The sequence below is a fragment of the Odocoileus virginianus genome, chromosome 30 (genome assembly GCF_023699985.2).
Source record: "Odocoileus virginianus isolate 20LAN1187 ecotype Illinois chromosome 30, Ovbor_1.2, whole genome shotgun sequence".
Classification (NCBI taxonomy): Eukaryota; Metazoa; Chordata; class Mammalia; order Artiodactyla; family Cervidae; genus Odocoileus; species Odocoileus virginianus.
In genome coordinates this window covers 26059491-26083886 of record NC_069703.1, presented here as the reverse complement: position 1 = coordinate 26083886, position 24396 = coordinate 26059491, and the positions used below count along the sequence as shown (strand labels likewise).

Below are 24396 nucleotides of genomic sequence, written 5' to 3'. Positions count from 1 at the left end.
GAAAGAGAAAGTCAAGGAGAGAGACATACATGGAGTGACAGACAGACAGGCACAGATCCCTCCTCAGTCTCGGCATCTCCTGCGTACTGTCTCTGCGGGTTTCCCTGGGTCTACCCTTCTTTCCCCAGGTTAGAGGCGCAGCGCGGGTCCCTCTCCGGGCCGGCCGAGGCTTGGGCACCGCCGGGGATCGGAAGAGAAAGTGGCCGCTGTCGCCCAATCAGCGCGTATCTCCGCCACCCGGGACGGTCTCCCCGTCGGCCAATCGCAGCTCAGGGCTCCTGACCAAGCTTTGGGTGAAAGAACTAATAAATGCTCCCGAGCCCAGATCCCCGCACTCGGTGTCACGACGGGAGGAGACTCAGGCCGGCCACGCTCCCGCCCCCGACCCCCCTCCCCGGCTCGCTGCCGAGCTCCGAGCCCCCTCCCCAGCACTCCCAGCCGCGGGGCCGCCGGCCCAGACTCGCACCAAACTTTTCCGCCCTGGGCTCGGGATCCTGGACTCCCGGGGCCTCCCTGCCCAACCCCTTTCCCCAGTTCCACCTCGAGCTTCTCTTTGGACGAAGAGCGAGCAGCCCCCCTTCCCCGGGTCCCTCCTTTCTCTCCAGCCTTTTTGGGGAGGGGCTCTCCACGCTCGGGGGAGTTCCCTGGGGTCGCCAGCGCCTGTCTCGTCTATTTCGCCTTCACCTGGATATAATTTCCAAGCGAAACTGCCCCCAGGATGACCACACTGGCCGGAGCTGTGCCCAGGATGATGCGGCCGGGCCCGGGGCAGAACTACCCGCGCAGCGGGTTCCCGCTGGAAGGTAAGAAAGGGCCTCAGCGCCGCCTAGATCGTGGGTCCGCGGCCAGGCTGCTCCACCCAGCCGGGGTCCCCACGGATCCCTTCGGCGCGTCCAGGAGCCCATTCCCGGGGTACCCCCATATCAGGAGGGAACAGTCGGGCGAGATCCCCTCTCGATTTCCTCTGGGTAAACGAAGCGTCCTCTCTCTGCAACTCCTGCCGGAGCTTGGCGGCCAGGCCTGCTCCCGGGCCGGTATGCTTTTCGCCTGTTGTTTTGGAAATGCCTTGGTGCGGCAGGGATCAACCGACTTTTGAGCACCAGCAAGCAACTTTGTGCCCCCGAAGGCATCTCAAAACTACCCTGGCTGTTCCTGTATTCGCTAAACTCTTGTTAATTCTGGAAGGATTTTCTTAGGGGGTGCAAAGTTGTGGTGGCGCATGCCCCTGCAGAATCGTGCTGGGAAATTTTTAGTATTAATTGATTCCTTAATTAGGGCCCCATTTATCTCCAGCTTCATCTGGAAGTTTCCACAACTTGTTTGGGGGACTGCCTTTTAGTTAGTCTGAAGGTTCTGGACTCCAGGGAGGCAGGAGACCTTGCAAGTCCCTTTTAGGACTTTCTAGATAGTTTGCGAGGTTGGGGCGCCCGAGCCGGGATGCTGACTCTGGTCGCCTGGGCTTGGCCCTCAGTCTGAAACAGGATGTATTATTAATAATAACCAGAGCACCAGAGGTGGCGAGGGGCCTCTGAGCAGACTGGACTGTTGTCTCTGGCCCGAGGTGTAACAGGTGACTCGAGCTGACACCTGCAGCTTGCTTTCACTTGCTTTGACCTTTGGCTGTGGCACTCCTAGGCCAAAACCCAAAGGGTTGTCAACTCCTCCAAGTCTCTTAGAAAGAAAGACACCCCAATTAGACAGCGTTTAATGCCAGTCGCAGAAGGCCTGGGTGAACTTCTCTCTGCAGGGAGGCTGTTCCTTCACCAGCCTCCAGGTCTCCCCACCCCACCCTCCCACCCCCGCCCCTGCAAATTGTCCCCTTTCTTGGGTCCAGAGGGAAGACAGGTTCACTAGAGTGAGTTTATTTTGCCCTGGTTGCTCCTCTCACACAAGATTATGTGCCCTTGAACTGCTTAACAGTTTGAACAAGTGTGGTTGAAATAGGGTCTCAGGTTGGGAGCCCGAATGTAGCAATTTCAGTGCTAAGGCTGTAACATGCAGATTGGCCAGAAGAGTGTGAAATTGGGGTTCATCTTTTGGGCTGCTCTCCTCTCTCCCCAAATGACCTTCCATTTGTCTCTCTTCTTGCCTTCTGTTCCCAGTGTCCACTCCCCTCGGTCAGGGCCGGGTCAACCAGCTCGGAGGTGTTTTTATCAACGGCAGGCCACTACCCAACCACATCCGCCACAAGATCGTGGAGATGGCCCACCATGGCATACGGCCCTGCGTCATCTCCCGCCAGCTGCGTGTATCCCACGGCTGCGTCTCTAAGATCCTATGCAGGTATCAGGAGACCGGCTCCATCCGCCCTGGCGCCATTGGTGGCAGCAAGCCCAAGGTGAGCTTGGCCGGGCCCTGGGGGCCTCCTGCCTGTGGGGCCTGGAGTTAGGGCAGAGTGGGCAGCGGGAAAGGACTGCCAGCTGGGACTTTCGGAGGTGTTTTTTTCCCAAGTCTGGGAAGGTGTGTGTGTATGTGTGTGTGTTGCGGGGAGGGGGGCAGGGCGTGGTGCCGGTGGAGAGAAGGGTCTACAATGCTGTTTGAGTTGGTACTCCTTGATAAATGCTAAGGAAAAACTCCAGCCTTTTTGTGAAGGAGATAAAGCATTTGTTTTTTATGCCTCAGAATCCTGAAATTCACATCTAACTGTTTTACTAGGCAGACACCCAAAGCATGCAAGCTGTAGGTGCTCACCTGTTGCTGGTTTCTTCTCCAAGTATCTCCCCAGCTCCCAGCGACTGCACTGCCCATTCCACATTTAATACAAGGAGTCACTTTTGGTTTTTGAATGGTTTTGCTCCCAACTCTTCTCCCCAGTTGCCTCCAGTCCCAATTGTCTTCAAGGAATCAAAAGCTAGGGTGATTTGCTTTCTTTGTAATGAGCCGATGACTTGGCTTTTAAAAGGCAGTTTGGTGCTATCCTCAAATTTATTTTGGTTCTCCTTACAAAAGGAGAGAGAATCACACTGGCTATGGCTGAGTGGGAGGGGATTGCCTACAGCTGTCCTTTTTTCTGGATGTGGGGAAAATCCAATATAATTTTCTGGTTGCCACAGGGCAAAACCAAAAGGAGGGTTCTGGTAAACTGAAAATTTCCAGACAACTGCCTTTCCTTGCATGCCAGCCTGCTTTGCAACCTTTCTAAGAATTTCTGGAAACTCTTTTTCTTGGGGGGGGGGGGGGGGGGAATAAAGAGCCTGTCTTTCCAATTATTCATATTTGCTACCACTCTGACTTTTATTGGAGACTCAGCTTTTGTGTTTCATTTTGCTCTTCACTTGAGCTAAAACCTTGAGTTCCTTTGGAAAGGCCCAAGTTACAGATCTAACCTGATTTCTTCAGCTCCTCTTTCAAGCCTTCCTTTTTTGGTTTCATTTTCATGTTGATTCAGAGTAAGTGTTGCCTTTCTTTAATCTCAGGATCAGAAAGTACACCGCTTCCAAGAGGTCATATCTCTTCTTATTTTATCCCAACTGTGAGAGCTGATGTGGGGAGGAGAGGGTTGGGATGGTTTCCTCCCTGTCCCTTTCTAAAGTACACTGCTCAGAGAGTTGGGGTCCTTTTGCTAACCAGGGGAAACTTGCCATGGGGCGCAAGAAGGAGCATCCCTCCAGGCCCAGAGGCGGTGAGGCTGCCATATCGGGCCCAGAGGACTGGGTACCAACGCCGGTCTGCCGGTTCTCTTAAAGCAGGTGACAACGCCTGACGTGGAGAAGAAAATAGAGGAATACAAAAGAGAGAACCCCGGCATGTTCAGCTGGGAAATTCGAGACAAATTACTCAAGGACGCGGTCTGTGATCGAAACACCGTACCCTCAGGTACCAGGCGCATCTGCGTCTTCCCAAGACGAGGCGTCAGTCGCTATTATGCGGGCGGGCCATCTGAACCATAATCACCCCCCAGCGATCGATCGGGACGATCGGGAGGCGGTCCCTCCTGGGGCTGTGAGATATTTACGAACTAGACGTTTTATGAGGGAGTGATCACCTGCTTGTCCTGGGGTTGAGAGACCGCCGCTCAGGGCTCCCCAAAGAGGGTTTCTGTCGAAGGCGCAGGGCAGGAAACGCGAGGCGGAGGCCGAGCGTTTATTAATATTGATGTTTCCTTTTAAAGAGAAACAAATGTTTTGGTAACCCTAACCGAAGGGAGATGGGGCCGCGCCAACCGAGGCTTCTCCGTGCGCGCACGGGAGGGGAGGCTTCGGCAACGGCCGGGAGATTTTTTTTCCGGGAGAGTCCCAGGGACCATCCGGCGCCCCCGGCGGCCAAGGGGAGGCGAAGGAAGAAGAGGGGCGAGCGCAGGGCGAGCGCGAGGGCGCGCGGGTTTGTTTTTAATTAAAAGGAAACCCCCCCCCCCCCCCGCGAGAACGAGATATTTCAGAGGACGGATTTGTTTACCAGACTGGAATCTGGAAAAAATAAACGGGGAAGAGTGCATTTTCTTTTGATTTTTACAATAGGAAACGATTCTGCAGTTGAAATTTAAACCCTTTATGGTCTCAAAAGAAAAGAAAAACAGTCGAATTGCAGGGGACGGGTCCGCTCTTGTTCTTCCTGCCATACCGCGAACCGCGGGGCGCAGTGCCTTCAGGTTGAGGTGGGGGTGTGCCGAGTGGGCTGGCGGGAGAATTTTCTGAGACTGGAGATCTAGAGACCTGTCTGTGGAGTCAGGAAGGAGGCTTCCTACTGGGGAGAGAGGACCGGTACGGCTGTTCCCGGCCCCTAACCCGGAGGAACGAGCTTTCCAGGCTCCGGTCTCCGCGATCCTAGAAGACGATTGTACAATGAGGGGATGGGGGGAGGTTGAGTGGGAGGGTGAGGAGGGTTGTCGAAGGACAAGGATGCCCAAAGATGCAGGAGGGGGCAGAAGCAAACGGTGCAGGGCAGGCCTTTTTCACCCCCACTCCCATTAGGGGCTGGGGAGCCCCTTCCAGCATGGTCCTGCACATCTCAGTGGTTTGCGCCCCCTTCTTCCTCCCGCCTCCAGTGAGTTCCATCAGCCGCATCCTGAGGAGTAAATTCGGGAAAGGCGAAGAGGAGGAGGCCGACCTGGAGAGGAAGGAGGCAGAGGAGAGTGAGAAGAAAGCCAAACACAGCATCGACGGCATCCTGAGCGAGCGAGGTAAGCGACGGCGCGCTGGGCGGCGCCCTGCGGGCCCGCGCGTCCCGGACTCCGCGCTCTGATCTTGGAGGCGTCAGGGCTGCGCCTCCCCGGCTCAGGTCGCGGTCCCTCCTCGCTAGCATCTGCTGCACCCGGGTAAGAGCATTGGCGAGAAAGACCCGAGATGCACCTTCATTGAATACAAAAATCTCTCTCTCTTTTCTGTTTTATAAATCTTCGTTCCGCACCACTCAGCGGTCTGACTGAGGGGCTGCCCTCTTGCCCGCAGGCTTGCAGGACTGAATCTGAGCAGTTTGGGGCCTGGGGGGCAGTCTTTGAGCCTCCCGAGGTTAAAGGAACTTTTTGCGCCCTTAGGAAAGGCCCAGAGTCTCCAAAGAGCTTTCTTGATTGGGGACAGGGGGTAGGCAGGGGGGAGAGGAAGAGAGACTCAAAACTCTTGAAGGCAGTAGGTTCTCAAAGTTTCATCACACTGATTGCCTTATAAACGTATATGTGTACGTCGGTGGTTTTTCCTTTGTTTTAAATTGGTTTTCAAGTGCGGTAGGGTTTGAACTGTGTGTGTCTGGGAAGAAAAACAAGCCTAAGATCTCGGTTACAAGCCGAGGGGCTCTGGGATCTCGGGTTCGCAGTGTGGGCGCACTTTGTCTTCCCAGGGGTGTCTTCTCCTTGGCTGGGATCTGGCAGCCTCAAGAGAAAACCCCCCCCGTGGAGCCTTAAGTGTAGCCTTGGGGTTTTCTTCAGAGCCCCATGGAAAAAGTCAACCCCGTGGGAGTTGAACGGGGAAGGGATCTCTGGCACAAGGAGAGTCTCCGCAGTTCTGCCTCTCAGCACTTTTGGCCTGGGGGATGGTTGCACCTCTTCCAAGGCTCAAAGAGTCGGGAGTTGCCCGGTGTCCCCACCCACACATGGCCTTCCCTTGCTGGGGACTGAGACTCCTGAGGCTGAGTGGACTTTTGAGTTGACCTAGAAGGGCAGGCGGTGCTCCAGGTGGGCTTGGAGCGATCACCCACTTGGATCTGAGATGCCTGCTGGTGGTGTCCTGGGTAGTACTGTGGGTCAGGAAACTGGTTGCTTCTCTTACTTCCATTGCTCAACTCCAGCGCAGACCATTGGCCCTCCAGAGCCGGCAGCTTTACAAATCAATACAAAATCTGGACACAACCTCGAAGAGACACAGACTTAGATGTTACAAATCCAAACCACAGATTGTAGGGCTAAACTGATGCCTAGGTGCTCTGGCACACGCAGGCAATCAAGACATAAAAATCCAGGGCAGGGTGAGCGGAGAAGACACATACCCTGTGGCTTCCCTCCTTTGAAGCAGGGGTGTCACACGGACTCAGTGTAAGCCCTTCTTTTTGGAGGGGTGCCTTTCTGCCCTTGTCATTGAGAGGATGCCTGGCTTTTAGTCCTGGTCTAGCTGCTGTATTTGGAGGTGCTGGGGAGGGAGGAAGGCGAGAAGCCAGCCAACCCCAAACCCACCGGGACCCTGCAGGCAGTGAACCCAGAGGGAGGCTTGGGAAGGGGGGTGGAGGTGGCCGGGCTTTGCTACTTGTTGCTGGAGGCGCCTGCGCCACAGCTCCACCGCTCCCTCACCACACCGGCAACCGAGGGCCCAGGAGACAAAACGCCCCAAATGAGCTGGTCAAACATTTGTACAACTTTTCCAGCTTTTACAAAGAAGGCCTTCTCTACACAATCTACACTTGGAGATGAACTTGGGAGACAAAGCCGGGAGAGTCCATTGAAACTCACACTTTAGCTCGGCCCAGACAAAGCTCCCGCTCGCAGCAGCTTGATGTGAACAAAGGAAGGCAACCTTTTTATAATTCAAGGAGAAAAGAAGAGAAAACAGCTCCACAAAGGGCTGAGAATAGACATTATGGGCTTGCAATGAGGGATGAATTATTCAATGAGCCCCAAGAGCTGCTGCGCCAGGAAGTTTTATGGACTCTCCAGCCGTGGAAAAAGTGGCCATTTCACCTACAAAATGTTTCTAGTCTTTCGCGCCGTCTAGCAGGGACTGCTGCCATTCAAGGGCAATTGCTACCATTTTTAAAAGCAGAGTATTCTCCCCAGCGGGGCTGAACCGTTGAAAACACACACATACACGCACCTCGGAGGCTGAAGTCTAATTTAATTTGGGGTTGTCAAGCAAGAGGCAGCGTCAGTCTCTTTAGCGCCTCTAGCTCCTTTTCCAGATGAGCCCTGGAGGGCAAGAGGGGCCCAGAGAAAGGACAGAGTGGAGTGGAGTTGGAAGGGAAGTTTAGAAATCTCAAAAAAAAAAAAAAAAAAAAGATTCCCTGTCGTTTGGGCAGCAAAAGTCCCAGGCTGCCCGGCTCGGAAAATAGAATGAATGTTGATAAAGGGGTCTGAGCTCCCAGACGGGCCCAAGGAAGGCCGTTTGAGCGTCCTGAGCAGTGCGGCGCGCACTCTCTGAAGCTTCCAGATTCCTTTTCGGCCTGCCGGCTGTTGCTAACTGGCTCTTCTCGGGTCCATCTTTCTACTTGTCAGAGACTAGGATATAGGGTGAGAGGCACCCTGAAAGAGGTCAGAACAGCTCTCGTTTTTCTCCTCGGGGTCGCCTTCTTGATGGCCCCATTCACTTTCCCAACTTTGCCTTGTGCCTTGCCCCATCCAAGAAGAGCGTGGCGGACCGACCCGGTGCGCGCAGGCCAGTGCGCCCCGGCACGCAGCAGTCTCTGCGCGCCCCTCCTCGGATCTGCACCTCCAGCTGTTTTGCCAGGGTGGAAGGAGAGGGTTAGGCGGCCAGGAATCCCGCACCCTTCCCAGGACCTTCTTCACTCCCCTTCCTTCCCCTCCCCAGTCGGCACCGAGAGCCGACCGGGCGCAGCCGGAGGAACCCAGCCCGGTCGCGGCAACTGGGGGGCTGTGGGCACGGCCCGCGCCGCGGCCACTCAATGGGCGCCTCTGTTCCTCCCCCGACGCGGCGGAGCGGGCCCGCGGGCGCCGCCACAATGGGCACGGCCCCCACTCCTGCGCCCTGAGCCAAAGCGCCGCGCCGCGCCGCCCCCTCCCCTGCGCTCCGGCCGCTCGAAGCTTAGCTCGACGGGCTGCAGCCGACTCAATTGCCTCCTTTATGTCCTCCTCACTTTCATCTAGACACAGCCCGCCTCCCCCTCCTTCTTCTCTTTTTTCCCCCTTCCTTGCCTGAGGCTCACATTAGTGAAATTTCTGCAACCTCCCCCCATTTTTTTTTCTTCTTATTTTAAAGAAAGCCCTTAACACAAAAGCGGTGACTAATCAATAGAAACTGCTCCTTCATCAGCTCCTCCCCCCAGCCGCCGCCTCCTCCTCCTCCACCAGCGGCAGGGTGACGCTTTTCCTGTTTGTGAGTTTTGGGAAACATTTTTGCTTTGTGCCGTAATGGAATTAGAGGACAGATGAGGACTGTAAATGGACACGCGACTGCAAGACTCGCGCTTAAATATTTAGATGCAAAGTTACAATTACTGACTTGTTGCAGCAGCTTTGAAGTGGCAGCTCGGGGGTGCAGGGAGAGAGAGGCCAGATTGCCAAATTGATGTTTTGATTGGGGCTGGAGATACACTTTCATAGGACCCTAACCCTTTTTAAAAATCGCCAGTGAGCGTGAGAGGTTTGCAACAATTTCAAAGTTTGAGCCAAGAGACCCAAGCATAGGTCGGTTGGAGCTTACCCTTCTTTTATATCGATCCCTTTCAATTTGACATTTATGAAAAGCACTGTTTTGTTTGAGAAAGTAAAAGTGACAAAAGTTTTGCTCGAGTTTGCAAACTTGTGAACTTTTCTAAAATTAACGAAGACGACGTCATCTTTTCAGCGGGGCATAGGATAAAACAATTCAACACGTACTGAAGTTTTAAAGGTTCTGGAACGATTTCGTTTCCTGTGGGATCATGAACATTTTATCATTAATGGGAGCACTACTGAAATCGAGGGGAACGGAAGGCAGTATCGTGTCTCCCCCCTCCACCCAACCCCGCCAGTTAGCAGGGAAGGACTTTTTGGCGCGAGGCAAAGGGCGGGGGGCAGGCAGGGGCGGGGGCGGGGAGGGGGGAAAACTTTCCCACAGATTAAAATCATGAGCTGTAAGATCTTAGGTTTGTGGCATCGGAACCTTTATTAAAGTGGACAGCCCGCTCTCCATTTGTCAGAATCACGAATTTGAACCCATGTCGTCTCTTGTCTTTGGGGGGTAAATTTCATGTTTTTTGAAGCCCTTAAAATACTCAACAAGGAAATATCACCCATTTAAAAATCTATGGGAAATACCAGAACTTGAGTTAAATTGAAACAGCACGCTGTGTTCTTTTCGAGGAGGTAACGGTAACGATTTTCCCGTTGGACCGATTTGAAAGGAAGCAACCGAGATCAGATTGTAGCTTTCTTTTTCGCTGGTTGGTTTTGTCTGGTTGACTGCTGTCGGCTTACTTTATAGCCTTATTGAAAACATGCAGATTTTCTAATTAATGCTTGAAATTGTATGTTTATTTTGAAGTTTGATTTGTTAGGTGATAGCACCGGAACGGAGACGTTGGGGCTTCAAGTGCGTAATAATTACTGAAGGGTCATTTAAGAGTCCCCAGGGCTATGCAATAAAACCCATCCGCGCGGCGAGGTGGAACCAGCAAGTGCGCCTGGGTTCAAGGGGTGGAATATGCGGAAATTCATCAGGTGAATAGCAGTGTCGCCACCGAACTCAGATTCAACGTTCATGAGTATATGTATTTTGAGAACAACAAAAATCCTTCGTAACCATGAGGTTAAATGTTAACGTACGAAGATAGTCAATAAATGTTAAAAGCCTCAACAACAGCAACAAACAAATGGTGAGAGTTTCGTTAGGGTTGGGGGCAGAGAAGGTTCTGTTTGGTAGGGTCCTACTCCCAGGTAATTTATTTATGCGGGTAAATAAAGATTAAAGAACCATTAAGAATGTACATATATAACTAACAAGACAGTAAAAGGCAATTAAGCAGTCAGTTTAATGCCTTATCTCACTGGCTGCTCTGGGGTTGTTTTACAACAAGGAATTAAAATCTGAAAAGGAAGTTTTCAGCAGCTCTGGCCAAATATTGATTAAGTAGCTGTTTGTTGATACCATTGTTACGCATTAAAAGGCCAGGATCGCGGCCTCTCAGTGGCCATCTTCCATTGTGAAGGATTCTTAACCACTGAGATCAAAGCGGGATCATTTCAACTTATCTGTCTTGGAAAATCCCCCTTTTCCTCTGAAACCTCTAAGGAGGATTGACCGAATTCTCTTTAAGAAATAGGAACCGAAACCAGTTACATGTCCTAGGTTTGTAGAGAAGAGATTCATGGGGTGTTTTTAATTATCCTATGGTGATTTCTTGTTTAAAACTTAAGCTAAGATGGTGAATTTATCATCAAATAGATTCTCCTTGGCGGGGAGGTGGTGGGAGGCATGGAAACTAAGATCCCAGTGTCCACTAAATTTCTAAATATGGAAGTTTTACTGAAGTTGCCTTCCAAGCTGGAATGATGTAAAGGCAAGATGTCAGAGTTTTATGTAAAACTAGGTGGGGAATAATTAAATACACAGGAAACTGAGAGTTAGATTAACTGCATTTCCCTACATATGTTTCCACAATTTTTTCTGTTTACGGATGGTTAGATGAGTCCCATGTATATTTTTAAACCTCCTACAATGTAGGAGCAGATATGTGTTTGTTTGTGTGTGTAGTTTGTGCATCGTTAGAGTTTATTTATAAGTCGGTCACTATGAATTATGCTGGCAGTAAACTCTACCCAGTTGCACACACACAGAAAGGTTTATTTGTCCTGTGGCTTACACTTTCTAGAGTCATCAGAATTTGAAGTAACAGCACAGATTCCCAATTCATACTCAGCACTGCTGTTGAATGCTAGGAAAAATATTTCCCTGAATAATTTTATTACTTTTTTGGACTGTTGATTTTTCGATGAACTGCTAGACTTTTTTTTTTTTTTTTTTTGGTTTAAGAATTCAATATATTTGGAAAGATTTTTCTTTTATTATGAGAGCTAAAATTCCTGCAAAGGCTCTTCTGGAAATACCATCTCTGTGCTTAATTTGCAAATTCCAACAAATCACTCTAACTGAGGTTGTGAAATTTATGCCAGATTCGGCTTTGGATATTCAACTGAGCATCATGGATCTGCCTGTTGGGGGTCGGGGGGGCGGCAGTTTTCTGAAGCCCTTTCTCTGTGTTCATTTCACTACTAAATAATTGTGCTTAGAGACTTATTTTTATTTTATTTTATTTTACTATGTCATTCACTCTTGAGCAAGATGAATCTTGACATACAGAGTCAGAATCATTAGTGAGTATTTTCTAACATTTTCTATTATAATTCCCAATTAATGAATAATCTATCTGTGCTCAAATGTCCTTTGAAATAGTCCCAATCGTTGTGCATTGGGACAACTGCCTGAAATAGATTAAGCTGCAAGTGTGAGTCAGTGCAGATTGATTATGACTGCCTTGTCCTGGGTCCAGATGCAGTGCTAGAGAATTCTTTGCTTCATTTTTCACGTATATGTGTATTTCATGTTTCACGTACATGTGGAGTGAAAGTGACTATCCCCTCTTGGATATCAGGCTATGTGTTCATACACTGCCAGGGGGACACAGAGTCATACTCTGAGTGGAGCCTGACCTCAGTACCAAGGCAGAATTACTGACTTTGACAGTGGGCTTACGTTGATTATATCTCAATAAGGTTAGAACAAATATTTGATGTTATTGTTGAAATAAGAAAGTGCTGGCTGCCTTATCTGGAGAATTGTGATTGAAGAAAGTGAAAGGTAATTTCAGAAGTTGCTATTCTCTTGGACGATGCACACCAAACTGGGGACAGAGGACCATCCTCTACTCTTCTGGGAAGGGTTTCCTCACCCCATTCGTCCTGTTCTCAGGTGGAGAGTGGCACAGTTCTGCTTTCAGCTTTATGTTGTGGTATTGGGCCAAATGCTAACTCCAATAGTGTTGAACTTTACTGGAATGGGGTCGTCTCTTTCCTAAGAAAGCATCCTCTCACATTGTCTGTGATGGAATTATGCCCTCAAATGAACAGAATATACTTTCCAGTTTGTATGTGGAACATGCAGTTATCAAAATGCCCGTTAGGATTATAAAACCTTTATTTAAGACAGATGAGTTAGAAGTTTCACCAGTGTCAAAGGGAATTATGAAAACCATGGAAAATAGTTGTTGAAGACAGTTGAGCAATAAAAGGCTTTATGAATTTTTATCGTCAAATTCAGTTTTTCTTCCTTCCTGATAAAGACCAAGGAGACTGACATAATTTCTGCCACAGAAATGGCCACTTCTCTTTAAAGAAGTAATTGTATCTTAATAAAGGATAATGGTGTAAAATTTAGAATTTGATTTGGTGTACAGTTGTCCTAGAAAAAAAATTCCTGAGGAAGAGTTTTACCTTAGATGTTGTATATAACAAAGTTCGTAACATTTAAATTATAGCTGCAGGATTTTAAGTAAAAACAAACAAACAAACAAAACCCCAAACAACAAAGAACCCCTTTTCTCTGTGGTGAAGCAACTCAATCAAAGTAGATAGTCTGAGTTTTTACTGCAGTGGCTGGGAAACGAATCTTCCCCAGTAAAACAAATTGGAACTCATGACAGGCAATAGCAAACCAGCCGTGTTTGTCTCCCTCAACCCAGTTAGTGATTTCTTGATTCTTATGTACTTTTATTTGGCCAGCTTTACTGTATCTACAATAGTATATTAATATAAACTTTTGATTCTAGGAACCAATTTCCCACTCGTTCTGGATCTGATCCCATTGGATCTGTTTTAAAATAGCTGATCAAAATGCTTTGTGACAAGAGTGGAAGACTCTTCTTGGCCGACTAACATAGGTTTGAGGGAGAGGAAATACCACTGACTTTCAGCATTAAAAATTTTCAGGATCATATTGGAATTCAAATCGCACAGCTAAGGAGGCTTAAGTGGAAATTTAAAAAGATTTTATAATCAGATGGTAGGCATATTTCTGGAAACAACTGCAGAATTTGGTGTGCTTGGCCTTATGTCATTAGATGGAAACAATAAGTATGTTAGGATAGAATAGCTAAGAAAGGAAAATTAATGGCTTTGTGCAATTTACCTTACAACATGGAATTGGTTTTTGTATACTTTCACAGTCAACACTTACATGGTCATGTACAAATTTACATTTTTTATAGAAAGCCTGGCTTATGATTTTTACAAGTACACAGAGAGGAGAAGTACAGCCACCATACTTATGTCTTTTTTTTTTTTTTGGCAAGTTCTAATATAAACTTTAACTTACCCAGTCAATAGGCACTTAGGCATTGTCTGGGGGTATTAGCATAGTTTTTATTTCTTTTATAGGGTTTATCTTAAAAAAAATCTTATTTTTAAACAATTATAGACCCATTGAGTCTATTTTCAAACACATATTAAAAAATTCTTCCAGTATTCAAATATATTATCATGATTGAGAAAATCTTGGCCTCAGGGTGTGTGTGTCTCCCAGTTACCATGGTTGAGCTTAACCTGAACTAAAGAAAATTAATTGGTCCAATTCATTTTATTATTAAAAAAAAAAAAAGCAACAGGTTCCTTCTTTCTGAATCCCCACTTGGCTGGTTTCCTGACTGAGGTTCACTAATACAATTGAGTGTTTCTTGTCTGACTTAAACACACCCCAAAGTCCTTTCTCATGTCTTTGCTTGCCTTTAAGAGCAGAGCACCCAAGGTAAAAGTAGTCTGTCTTACAGCACTAATTTTGCTCTAAAATTGAGACCAAGCACGTTTTGGGTATGATCCCTTGAACTTCAGTTTCGACAGCTGGTGAGATGGGGGCATGTTATACTGTACCAATTTCCCAGAGTGATATGAGAATGAAACGAGAAGGTGCAAGTTATACCTATCTCATAGGACAACTCAAAACCTTGTAGGGGGAAAAAACTCTGAACTTGCAGAAAGTGCCTAGTCTGCTGGCAGATGGGCTCTGCCCAAGGGCAGATATTAATTCAGGCTTAGGAGCAACAATGAAGACCAATACACATACATGCACACACTCACGCACACCACAAAATCCACTTTCACTGGGTGAGAAAAAATTGAGTTTATAAGAAACTCTTTAATAGAATATTTGTATTGATTTAATAGATATGAAAAATAACAACATTCAAAAACTATTTGCTGGGATGTCAAAGATATTTCTTAATTACTTTCTCTCCTGATCTGAAAGTTTATTTTTCTCTCTTAGACTAACTTGGTTGTTGAAAACTCTTCCGAATCAAACTTTGTTTTCTTTGTGTATTTGCACAAGTCTTCCCCCACTCCCCCCATTAAACTGACAAATAAGTTGCTTTTTGAAAATGGATCTCATCTATATGTTCTTACTCCTGAAATCCTGGCTCAATCCTTTGTTTGTGTTTGTATAATTCCTCATCATGTCCCTTCTTCAGCCTGCTTCCTTGTTCTGAAATGTCTTTATGGCTCCGCACGTGAGATGGTGTGCATTCTTAAAGCTTTCTGCATGATTCTTTTTAATCTTTCTCTTTTAAAATTTGAGTTCAGAAATATTAAGGAAATTTTCCAAAATAGCATTTGTTAAGCTGGGGGCGGGGGATACATTTCAATGACCTTGCTATTCAGTTTTACTCTGTCTAGTCCCCAAAGCTGGGGACTTCTATGTGTCTGGGGTGCCATGCGAGGGTGAAAAGAAAGTAGCCTGGTTTGTAAGACTGGGCTGGGGGACGCGGCTGGAGAGCCCCTGCCCGTGTTTCCCCCGCTGGAGCAGCTTGCCAGTGCAGCCACTGGAGAGAAGGAAGGTTGTTTTCTTATCCCCGCATGCACTGGGCTGACCTGTCTCTGAAATAGGTCAGGCTGGGGCACCGCCAGTTTACGCAGCTGTCACGGCTTAGGCGTCTCAGCAGGCAGCCCGGCTCCTTGGCCAGTCGGCCCCCAGTGAACTGATAAAAAATTCGCTGGCGAGCCCTGGGCCTTCCTTCTGGACCGTGCTGGCCCCCTGAAGGCTTTTAGAGGCAACAGGACTCCAGGATTATGGGGGCCAATGCTCAGCCTCAAAAGGGAAGCACTCTTTTATTCCAAGGATTGCCCTCTTGTCCATCCAAACACTCAAGTGAAAAATATATGCTTTGTCAGATGGCATTTTAATTTTTAATTGTTTATTTTTTGACTGTACCACGTGGCATGTGGGATCTTTGTTCCCCGACCAGTGATCGAACCCCCACCCCCTGCATCAGAAGCATGAAATCTTAACCACTGGATTACCAGGGAAGTCTCCAGATTTTTAAATCACATTTATTTCTGACTGGGCAAACCCTTTACTCTCTGCATAATGCAAAAGATAGAAACGGGTGTTCAGGGACAAGTTTCCTTTCACCCAAGTCACTCAGTAACTTCACTGTCTTTCTAGAGAGCCTGTATAAACAAGCAATTGTATTTCTTTCTCTCTTAAAAATATTCTCTCCTCCTTTGTTTGCACAAATGGTAGCCCACTGTAGAAACTTTTCTGTGCTTTGCTTTCCGCCCCCCCCCCCCCCCCACCTTCAAATATATCTCTGCCACCACTCCACATCAGAGGCTGAGGGGTCTCCTCAATCTGTTTGTATAGCTGCATAGTATTCCATCCTGTTGGCAAATGATGATTTATTTACCAGCATTTAGAGTGTTTCCACACTCTGTTTCCACAGCACCATTTGGCACCTGTGTGAGTTTATTTGTAATTCCTCTGGGATAGGGACAAAGGGAATGACATTAGTGATTTTGATCGCTTTATTGGAATTTGGGTTCTGCATTGAGAACAAATGGTGAAGGAATGTTTAGTCAACATGGAGTGGGTGTGGGTTTGCCTGTGGCCACTTGTACGAGAAAAAAGGGACACTTCCTTCTACCGCTGTACACGGGTAGGAACATAGGTTTTGAAATTTCTGCTTGGGAAATTCCTCCAGTATTTTGGTATTTCTCCAAATGGAACATTCTCTAAATCCAAGGAAAGGTTTTGCTTTGACTTATTGGTGCCTCTTTTTATTCTATTTTTATCTACTGTTTATTTCACTTTGCCTCCATCGAAACTAGTACACATATGTTAAGCACTTATTTTTCTTTCTATACTGGAAAAATTATTTGTAGTTTTTAGAACAATTCAGAGACAACTTATTCTGATTGTTTAGTTACAAGAGAAATTGTCTCTCAGGGTTACCAAATTAGGTTTGAACTGGTAAGAGAGCAGGTTATGAATAATAAAAGAGTCTTCTATTTCTCATTTTTGAAAAAGTGCTGGCCTGATTCTCTAGGGTTTTCTTGAGTTTGGTAAAGGCTAGTTTTTAAGTCTGCGAACTTTTAGGGGGTATGTATTCATTCGCTTCTAGGCACAAAAGACTTTTTATATTTTTGCACATACCTTGCCTCCCTCAAATCATTTCAGCCTATTTTCCCTTAAATCTGATGCTCAGGAATTCAGTTGTTGATGCTGCTGAGTACCTGGCTTACCTGAGTTGGAAGTTCGAATCTGCAGAATGAGCCAGAAAGAACTGTGTTCCACCTACATGAGAAAAACATCCCTCTCCAAAGCCCCCTGAGAAAGCTGGAGATGTGAATGCCAATAAATATTTTAATGGCAATATTTCAAGTCATTCCTTCTTAGGACTGGGCCTTTCAGAAATAAGAGAACAAGTTAAATGTTAAGGATTTATTTTTGAAAATCAAAATCTTGTTTGGTTTTTAAAAATAACAGAAAAACAAACACAGGTCTTCCTTCTTGACTGTTCCTGCATCAGCCCCACAGCATGTAGCAGTCTTCTGCCAGACACAAGGCAGGAAAGTGGGTTTTCCTAATGCTAGAACTTTTGTTTGTGCTTCGATAGAAACGGCTATCTGGGTGCCTTGGTTCTCTTTCTGCTTCCCCTCCAACTGGCTTATGGAACTCCAAAGGAGTCAGTTGGTGTTGTAAACAGGCCTGGCATTTAGAGCATCTGCAAAGAGCTGAGAAGAATCAAAAGCAGCTTTTTCCCCCTCTCCCAGCTCTGTGCATAATTTGGATTGAATCAGGCCCATAATTAGTGACATCTGATTACTACCTGCAAAAGTATGCAGCCCTCCATGTAGGAAGGAGCATCTTGGGAGGGTTAATCCCAATGAGGAAAATTGTTGACCTGTTTGTCAGCTTGCTGTGATGCTCTCAACAGAAATTAAGACCATATAAAATCAGTGGTTTTCGGGTCCATGTCAGCAGAGTAACCGTACTTTAGATTCTTCACATATCCTCACGTTCTGATCACAGAGGTGAAGAAGGTAGCAGCCTGAGGTGTTCTCTGGGGAACTGGCTTAATATTAGGGAGCAGGGGTTTCGTTGGGAGAGCTGCCCCCTCTGAATTTTAGATTTAAAAATTTTTAAAAAGAGACCCATGAATTCATCCGGAGAAACACTTCAATTTTCCATTGCAAGAGTTTCAAGTGACTGGGATCTCAGTGCCTGAAATTATTGGATATATTTTGGAAACTTCTAGAACTTATTATAACCTCTCAGACTATTTCTAAGGGGTAATCATAGCCCATGTCAGGAGGTTGAGCAGATAAATGGGGTCTCTCCCAGTGCATCCTGGGAACTTGCTGTCCTGGATACACAGTGCATCCGGGTCACCTCACAATACATCCGGGGAACCTGCAAGACTCCAGGGCCGAATAGGATTTGGGAAGCTAACTGGGATGGAAACTTCCCAGGTAGTAGATTCGCCTAACTTTTATTCCTACAGGACGCATCTGGGGCTCGTGTGCATGCAACACGTATTAACTAGTGGCCTGTAGAAAAGCAAATTGTGTAGTCTCTTGCTAGAAGCCAATGTCTGCTTGTGGTGACTGGCTAGCCCTGCCAAGCTCGGAAATCTCGCTGAAGTTTTGTCTGAAAGAAGAAAGGAAATGAAGGACTGAGAACTTAGCATCAGGTCAGAAACTGTGAAGAACATGGCTGGCTAAGAGTGCAGGGGTGAGGCGGGATGCCTGGTTCGGGGAATTTCTCCCATTCTGTAGGGAATCAGTTCCAGGTAGAGGGCCTGGATGGTAACTCAAGCCCTTGCTTATTTTGGATTTAGCTCCTGGGCTTTTTTTTTTTTAATTGGAGAAGGAAATGGCAATCCACTCCAATGTTCTTGCCTGGAGAATCCCAGGGACAGGGGAGCCTAGTGGTCTGCCATCTATGGGGTTGCAGAGTCGGGCACGACTGAAGTGACTTAGCAGCAGCCTGCGCTTTTGTCTAAACTTTTTGAGCCTTAACCTCTGTCTTCATCCTGCCTGTGGAAAGTGGGTTTTCTTGGGTCGTCATGAACATAAAGCCCTTTGCGGGCTGGGAAGGCTGCCTCATTTTGTTTTCATCAGAGGTTCTGTAAGTGGATGTGGAAACAAACAAATCGTGTTCAGGTCAAGTACTCATTCCCTGGCACACCTTTGTGTCATGTGGTTTGTCTTTTTAGAAAAATTGAAACCAACAGCCACTGCACAAGCTTTTATTCCCAGTGGAGTCCTAGCAGATACCTTGGGCAGATAAGGAGAGAACAATTTCCTTATTACAAAATACAAATGACATAGAGAGCCGAATTTGATCTTCATTTTGCTGGTTGGCGAACTTTCATCATTTTATTGAATTACTATAATTTAATGTTACTCGTTTAAAAGTAATGATTTTTCCCCTGAAATGAATCCTTTTTATTTATTTACTTTTAAATTGAAAGCTCAAATTAAATTCATTTGGGAAGACAATGACTATCTTTCACATTGACATTTCTGGTTCCTGGAAAGTCCTTTTGGAAAAACTTTAGAAGATGGTCACTCAGACCATAGTTTAATAAGAAGTGATGTTCCTGGAACAATTTTTTTTCTTTTCTTTTTTTTTAAAGATCTTTTATTTGGCTGCACCATTTCTTAGTTGTGGCATATGGAATCTTGTTCCTTGACCAGGGATCAAACCTGGATCCCCTGCAGTGGGAGTTCAGAGTCTTAGCCACTGGACCACCAGGGAAGTCCCAAGTCTGGGTTTTTTACAGGGATGTTTGATACTCTCCCTGCCCTCAATCCTCTGTTTCCAAACTCCTTGAAAATGTTTTTGTCACTTGCCTTTCACAAAGGGCTTTATGGGCTGACTTTGGGTATCAAGGGGGAGGTCAGTCTTAGCTGCTGTTCCCTCTCCTTTCCTGTCTCCCTGCCATCCTGCTTCTTTCTGCCTGGCTTACTCTCTGCTTGTGCACCCTGATTCCACACACACACCTACCATTGCTTCCGCTGAGCTTTATTTTACCTCATTCACATGAAGACGCAACTGTTACCCTTCCTAAGGATGTTTGCAGTTTCTAAAAGGCCCCTGGGAGCTGGTCTCCTGACATAGAGGAATGAACCCCCAATGGCAGAATTCCAGGTACCCATGTAGGACAGTTTTTTGGTGGAGGCAAGGGGCAGGTTTCTGATGCCCCTCAGATCACACCCCAGCAGATACCAGCTTCACTGTGAATGGGCAGGATTAGTTCTGCTCCGAGGAAGCTCTTTGCTGGTGAGTGTGGCTTTCCAGGGCATGGTACCCCACTGAGTACCCAGGGGGAGGCAGGGCCAGGTGGGGCTCAAGAGCATCCTCCCCTGCAGGTGGATTTCCGATGCATCCAGGATGCCAGGGAAGGGCCTTGGCTTGTGTCCTTTGGACTTTCCAGCAAGAAGCAGGGCCAGAGGAAGGACATACAGTGTCTGTTCTGGCTTGGAGCCAGGGAGGGCACTTTGGGGCTCATCCTGCCTCTGTGCTCACAACCCTCCCAGGAAGCAGACATCTGATTTGGGTATCCATGTTTCTAGTGGTGCCTGGATAGTTGTCGGTGGTCAGAGGAAGTGAGGTTCTCCTCCTCAAAACAGGTAGGGCCCAAGTGGCATTTATGATGGATCCACTGGCTCGGAGAGCTTCTGGAAAGTGCTCTGAAGCACTTCCAGGAGTCTTCCGGAATGCAAGAATCTCCTAAAGTCTCAGTGCTGGCATTCTGGAGAGCCTCAGAAACTGTGGCTTTAGAGGATGTAAGTCACTAGGGTCCCAGAGGGACCGCTGACATTTGGTCCACCTGTGATATATGGGGTTCAGAAACAGCCTGCTAGGTTGGTTGACTCTGATGATCTTGGCTTACTGCTGAGCCCCCAAAGTTGACACTTAGACTTGATTAATGTTTTGCAAGTATTAACAACAGTGCATACGAGCACCTAGAAATAGCCTCCATCTCTCCCAGGCCCTCTCAAGTGGAGGATGAGAGAGAGCTGAGCTGATGAACCTTCAGTTCCAGAGCCCCACACCTGTGTGTGTTGCTTCCAGGGGCTCTCTGAATTATAAAAGCTTCAGGTCCCATGAAACTGCATCTACCCTTGTCTTCGTTCAGTTTAGCGTGGGAAAGGTAGAGGCTACCTGTATATACAGTATAGGCCTGGCACAGCTGTGTTTGAGAGCAAAGCGATGATGATAATAATAGTTCTGATACCCAGTTACCCTCCACTTGTATCTTGGCCTTTAAAAGTTTCCAGGATGCTTCCTCGTTTCTTATGCCTTACCTTGTTTATTCATGGAGTCAAAGTCTGTGTCTAGCAATCCAGAGGTGCTGAGAATTTACCCACGCGGCCCTCCTACTGTACAGTATTCCCAGTGCTTGCATGGAGACCCTTACAGGGATCGTAGACCAGCTCCATCAATCTGGAGGAACCTCCATCCGCTTACTGCCTATGGGTCGGTGGGTATGACTGTAATTCTGGGGGGGTGGGGGCTCGGTGCCCTCAGCTGTAAAGGTGTATTTGGCAATTTTTAGACATTTCTTGTAGGTCTTTACAACTATCACTGTGAACAGGTCGTGTTCCCTCTCTCGACCTCCTTCTCCCTTGTTCTTAAAGATGGAAGCATAGGCTAGGTAAAGATGATGGTCTTTCCCACCCTGGCAGCTTGTGGCAGCTGCGGTCACTTGAAGCTCTTGATAGACTTTGGGAAGGCCCGGGCAGCTGTCTGAGGAGACAGTGGGGCCTCAGGCAGTCAGGGAATCGGGGCAAGGATGGCCCTCAGTGTCTGAGAAGGTGAGCAGCTCCTGCCTGTTTTCCGTCTCAGGGGAAGGGTAGTGGCGGTGGGGCCTTGTACTGTTCAGCTGGCGGGCACACTGGCTTTTCCCCATCCATGTGGGGAAATGCTTGCTTTCTTGGACCTCCTCTCATAGCTGCAGCTTCCAGATGAGGCTGGAAAGGCCTGGGGGTATTGGCTAGAGAACTTTGCTTTAAGTTAGAGTTGCTTAAGCAGGACGGTAACTTTCCTTCTTTCAATCCTCTGTGCCTCGACATTTTCCCCGACACCCAGAGAGGGACACAGATTTCTGGCAGCCGATGAGGTCAAAGCTAGAAACTGCCTGGGCTTGAGGAGAAAATCAAGACAATGGTGCGTTCACTTCATCGAATTCTGCTGTCATTTCTTAAACTTAAATTAGCAAATTAGCTTCCTCACTTGTAGTTCTCAGAAACTCAATCAGATAAACAAGATTTGTTTTTTTGTTTAAGTTATAATACACGTCTATACACATAAAATTTAAAAAATCATATTTGAATCAATTAAAAATTTCCATACCAAACATTTGGTGAGGAAACTCAAGATTAAATGGGAGATGGTTCACATCTAAAAACTATCGTTTTTTGAGAACTTTGCTATGAAGCGTTTTAGAAACTTGGAGAGGATGTAAGAAGTATTTTTTGTTACATTGAAAACAGTTCAAAGCAAGATGTCCTAGCCTAACAAGGGAAGATTTCAATAAATTTTTCCCCCTCACTTTTTTACTTTTATTTTTGTGGAGGAAAATTATTTTAGAAGTCAACACATACTACTTATCAACTTTTAAATATATATTCTGAAAATAGACAATGGTTCATTCAAATGCTACAGTCCTTAATTATAAAGACCAAATGATAAAATTAAAAATGTAAAATGTGTTGTGAAAAGTTATTTTTTATTTGAGGAATTTTTAGAGTATATAAAATAGCCAATCTAATATTTGCATTTATAACTTTTCTTATGTATCTGAAATCTGTGGCTCTAATTTTATTGTAGTTTTCTTTATCTTAAGCAAATAGATTTTGTAAGTGAATACTGCTACAACATATCTACCAATCTTTAAAAATAGAAGCAGAACATTATAAAATGAGAACATCAGGAAGAGAAACTGTACCCCTTTATACATTCAGAATAATAAGTACTACTGTTTACCATATGAAAGAGTTTGTTTCTGTTTTTCTTAGTGATTATCCTATACTCAGATCAAATGTATTGCAATTTTGAACTTTGAATCACAAATTAAAATTTTTATTTGATAGGAGAGAAAGTCGCTACTTGACCTACAGATTAAAGAAGAAATCTGATCTCAGCTACTTTTAGTCAACATTAGAATTTTTATTGAGTAACTCCATACAAATCAAAACAATTCAAATTATTGACTCCCATTTCTGTATCCATAAGCAAACTTCTGACTTACATTGCCACATGAATTCAGTTCCATCAGCTTTGAAGAAGTAGAATTTGTGAGAGTTATGGCATTCATTTGTTTAACATAGCTTCAATAGCCAGATAACTATAACTTTTAAAACGGCAGGAATTTATAATGCCATGTTTGGGGTGGTGAGCAGTATTCGATCTGAGTATTTGATTTCTTGTACTTATTTTTTCTTTTCATGTTTTCTTAGGGAAGTGCTAGTTGAGCTTCGAAGACTTGTTATTCTATCTAACTATATAAAAACATTAAAACATTTTAGGGAATGCAAAAATACATATGCTTCAGGTTAAAATATTGAGACATCTTGGATATTTTAATAACATTTCCACTATAAAGTAGCAAAAGCAGACTTTTTAAAACTTTGTACATGAGGTTACATTTGCTGATTAAAGTAATTTGAACACTTTGGAAGGACACTCAACTTTCTAGTGGTAAGACTTTTTACTATTTTCCATGCTGCTATTTATTTCTATATAGAGTACCATTATGATCATTTTTGTAACTGTTCAGAGGGACAATTCTTAAAAGTCAATGTGAATGCAAATGTATATGAATGAAAGAAAACGAAATCAACAAATGCTAAAACTAAACAGTAAGACGACATTCTATAAAGTAAATATATATGCCATATAATAATATATACATTAAGTATTTATATTAGTAATACTTAAAGACTGTTGTACAATTCCATTTGAATGTTCGACAGGAAAAATATCCCTTTAGGATTTGGAGAAATTGAAACTGTTGCCATTTGCGAGGAAAGGGACCCACAGAGGAGAACACTTTCTAGGGAAGTGAAAGGCATACTTAAACTTCTTCTTCAGAGGCTAAGGATTTTCTATCTTATATACAGAGTGAAGAGTACTTCCTGAAGTTGATTTCTCACATTAAGATGAAAAAGATAATTTCCTAGAAAGTGATAAAAAAACAAAAGCCCACCAAACTCCAAATTCACTTGCAGGGTGGATGACGGTTTAGATTTGCTTTTACTTAAATGATGGGAATTTTTTAATGAAGGAAAGTGAACTGAGGAACAAATTCAAGAAATTATAGCACCAACTTTGTTATATTGTGGTTGAATTTTTTTTTTTGCTCTATTATAGTCCCAAGAGCTGTCAAATTACCTAAAGAGAACAATGAATTTCTCAACAGAAAACAAAAAGGAAAAAGAAATTACCCAGAGATGCTGCAGCTTACAAAACAGTCACTCCTGCTAGGCTTCGTATAGCTTTAAATGCAATTGACTATTAATTCTATCAGACCTAGTTGACTTAAAAGCTAGGATGGATCAGGAGCTGATTTTTGGCATTCCTTCATTTTCCCACTCTTTTGTTCAGTTGACACGCAGCTTTTATACACTGGCTTTGCAGGAACCACTGGCATGATCTCTGAACAATCTGTCGGAGGAGGAAAGGGCTCCTCCAACCAGCAGCCAGAGTTTTAATTAAATACTGTGCATCCCGTCTATCTCAAACAGCTGAAGAAAATGCTGTTGGCGTAAAGGTACCAATGAACTTATGTTCTCTGGGGTTAATACGGCAAGGAACCTTCTTGGTGGTTTAAAAAAACCACAAAAAACAGAACTCCAAGCTACCCTCAGTCATGTCATTATTATTTTTTAAGTTAAGAAGACCCACACTGAAGCAACAGTGCTGCTCTGTGGAGCTCAAGTCAGTATCACGTTGAAAGGGACATGCAGGTTGGAGAAATGATTTT

The 24396-nt window shown here is 45.7% G+C and overlaps 1 protein-coding gene across 2 annotated transcripts in view; it reads left to right on the top strand.

Annotated features, from left to right (window-relative positions):
- The first annotated feature begins 384 nt into the window (after nt 1-384).
- Nucleotides 385-24396, top strand: part of PAX3 (paired box 3) — a 96699-nt gene continuing 72687 nt past the window's right edge. The window contains exons 1-4 of one of the 2 annotated variants that reach the window (XM_020910770.2): nt 385-803; nt 2103-2338; nt 3690-3816; nt 4985-5119. In XM_020910770.2, coding sequence (XP_020766429.2) covers nt 719-803; nt 2103-2338; nt 3690-3816; nt 4985-5119 — 583 coding nt within the window. In that variant the 5' untranslated portion in view covers nt 385-718. Of the gene's footprint in view, nt 804-2102; nt 2339-3686; nt 3817-4984; nt 5120-24396 lie in introns of both variants that reach the window. The other variant, XM_020910769.2, reaches the window with a different exon arrangement.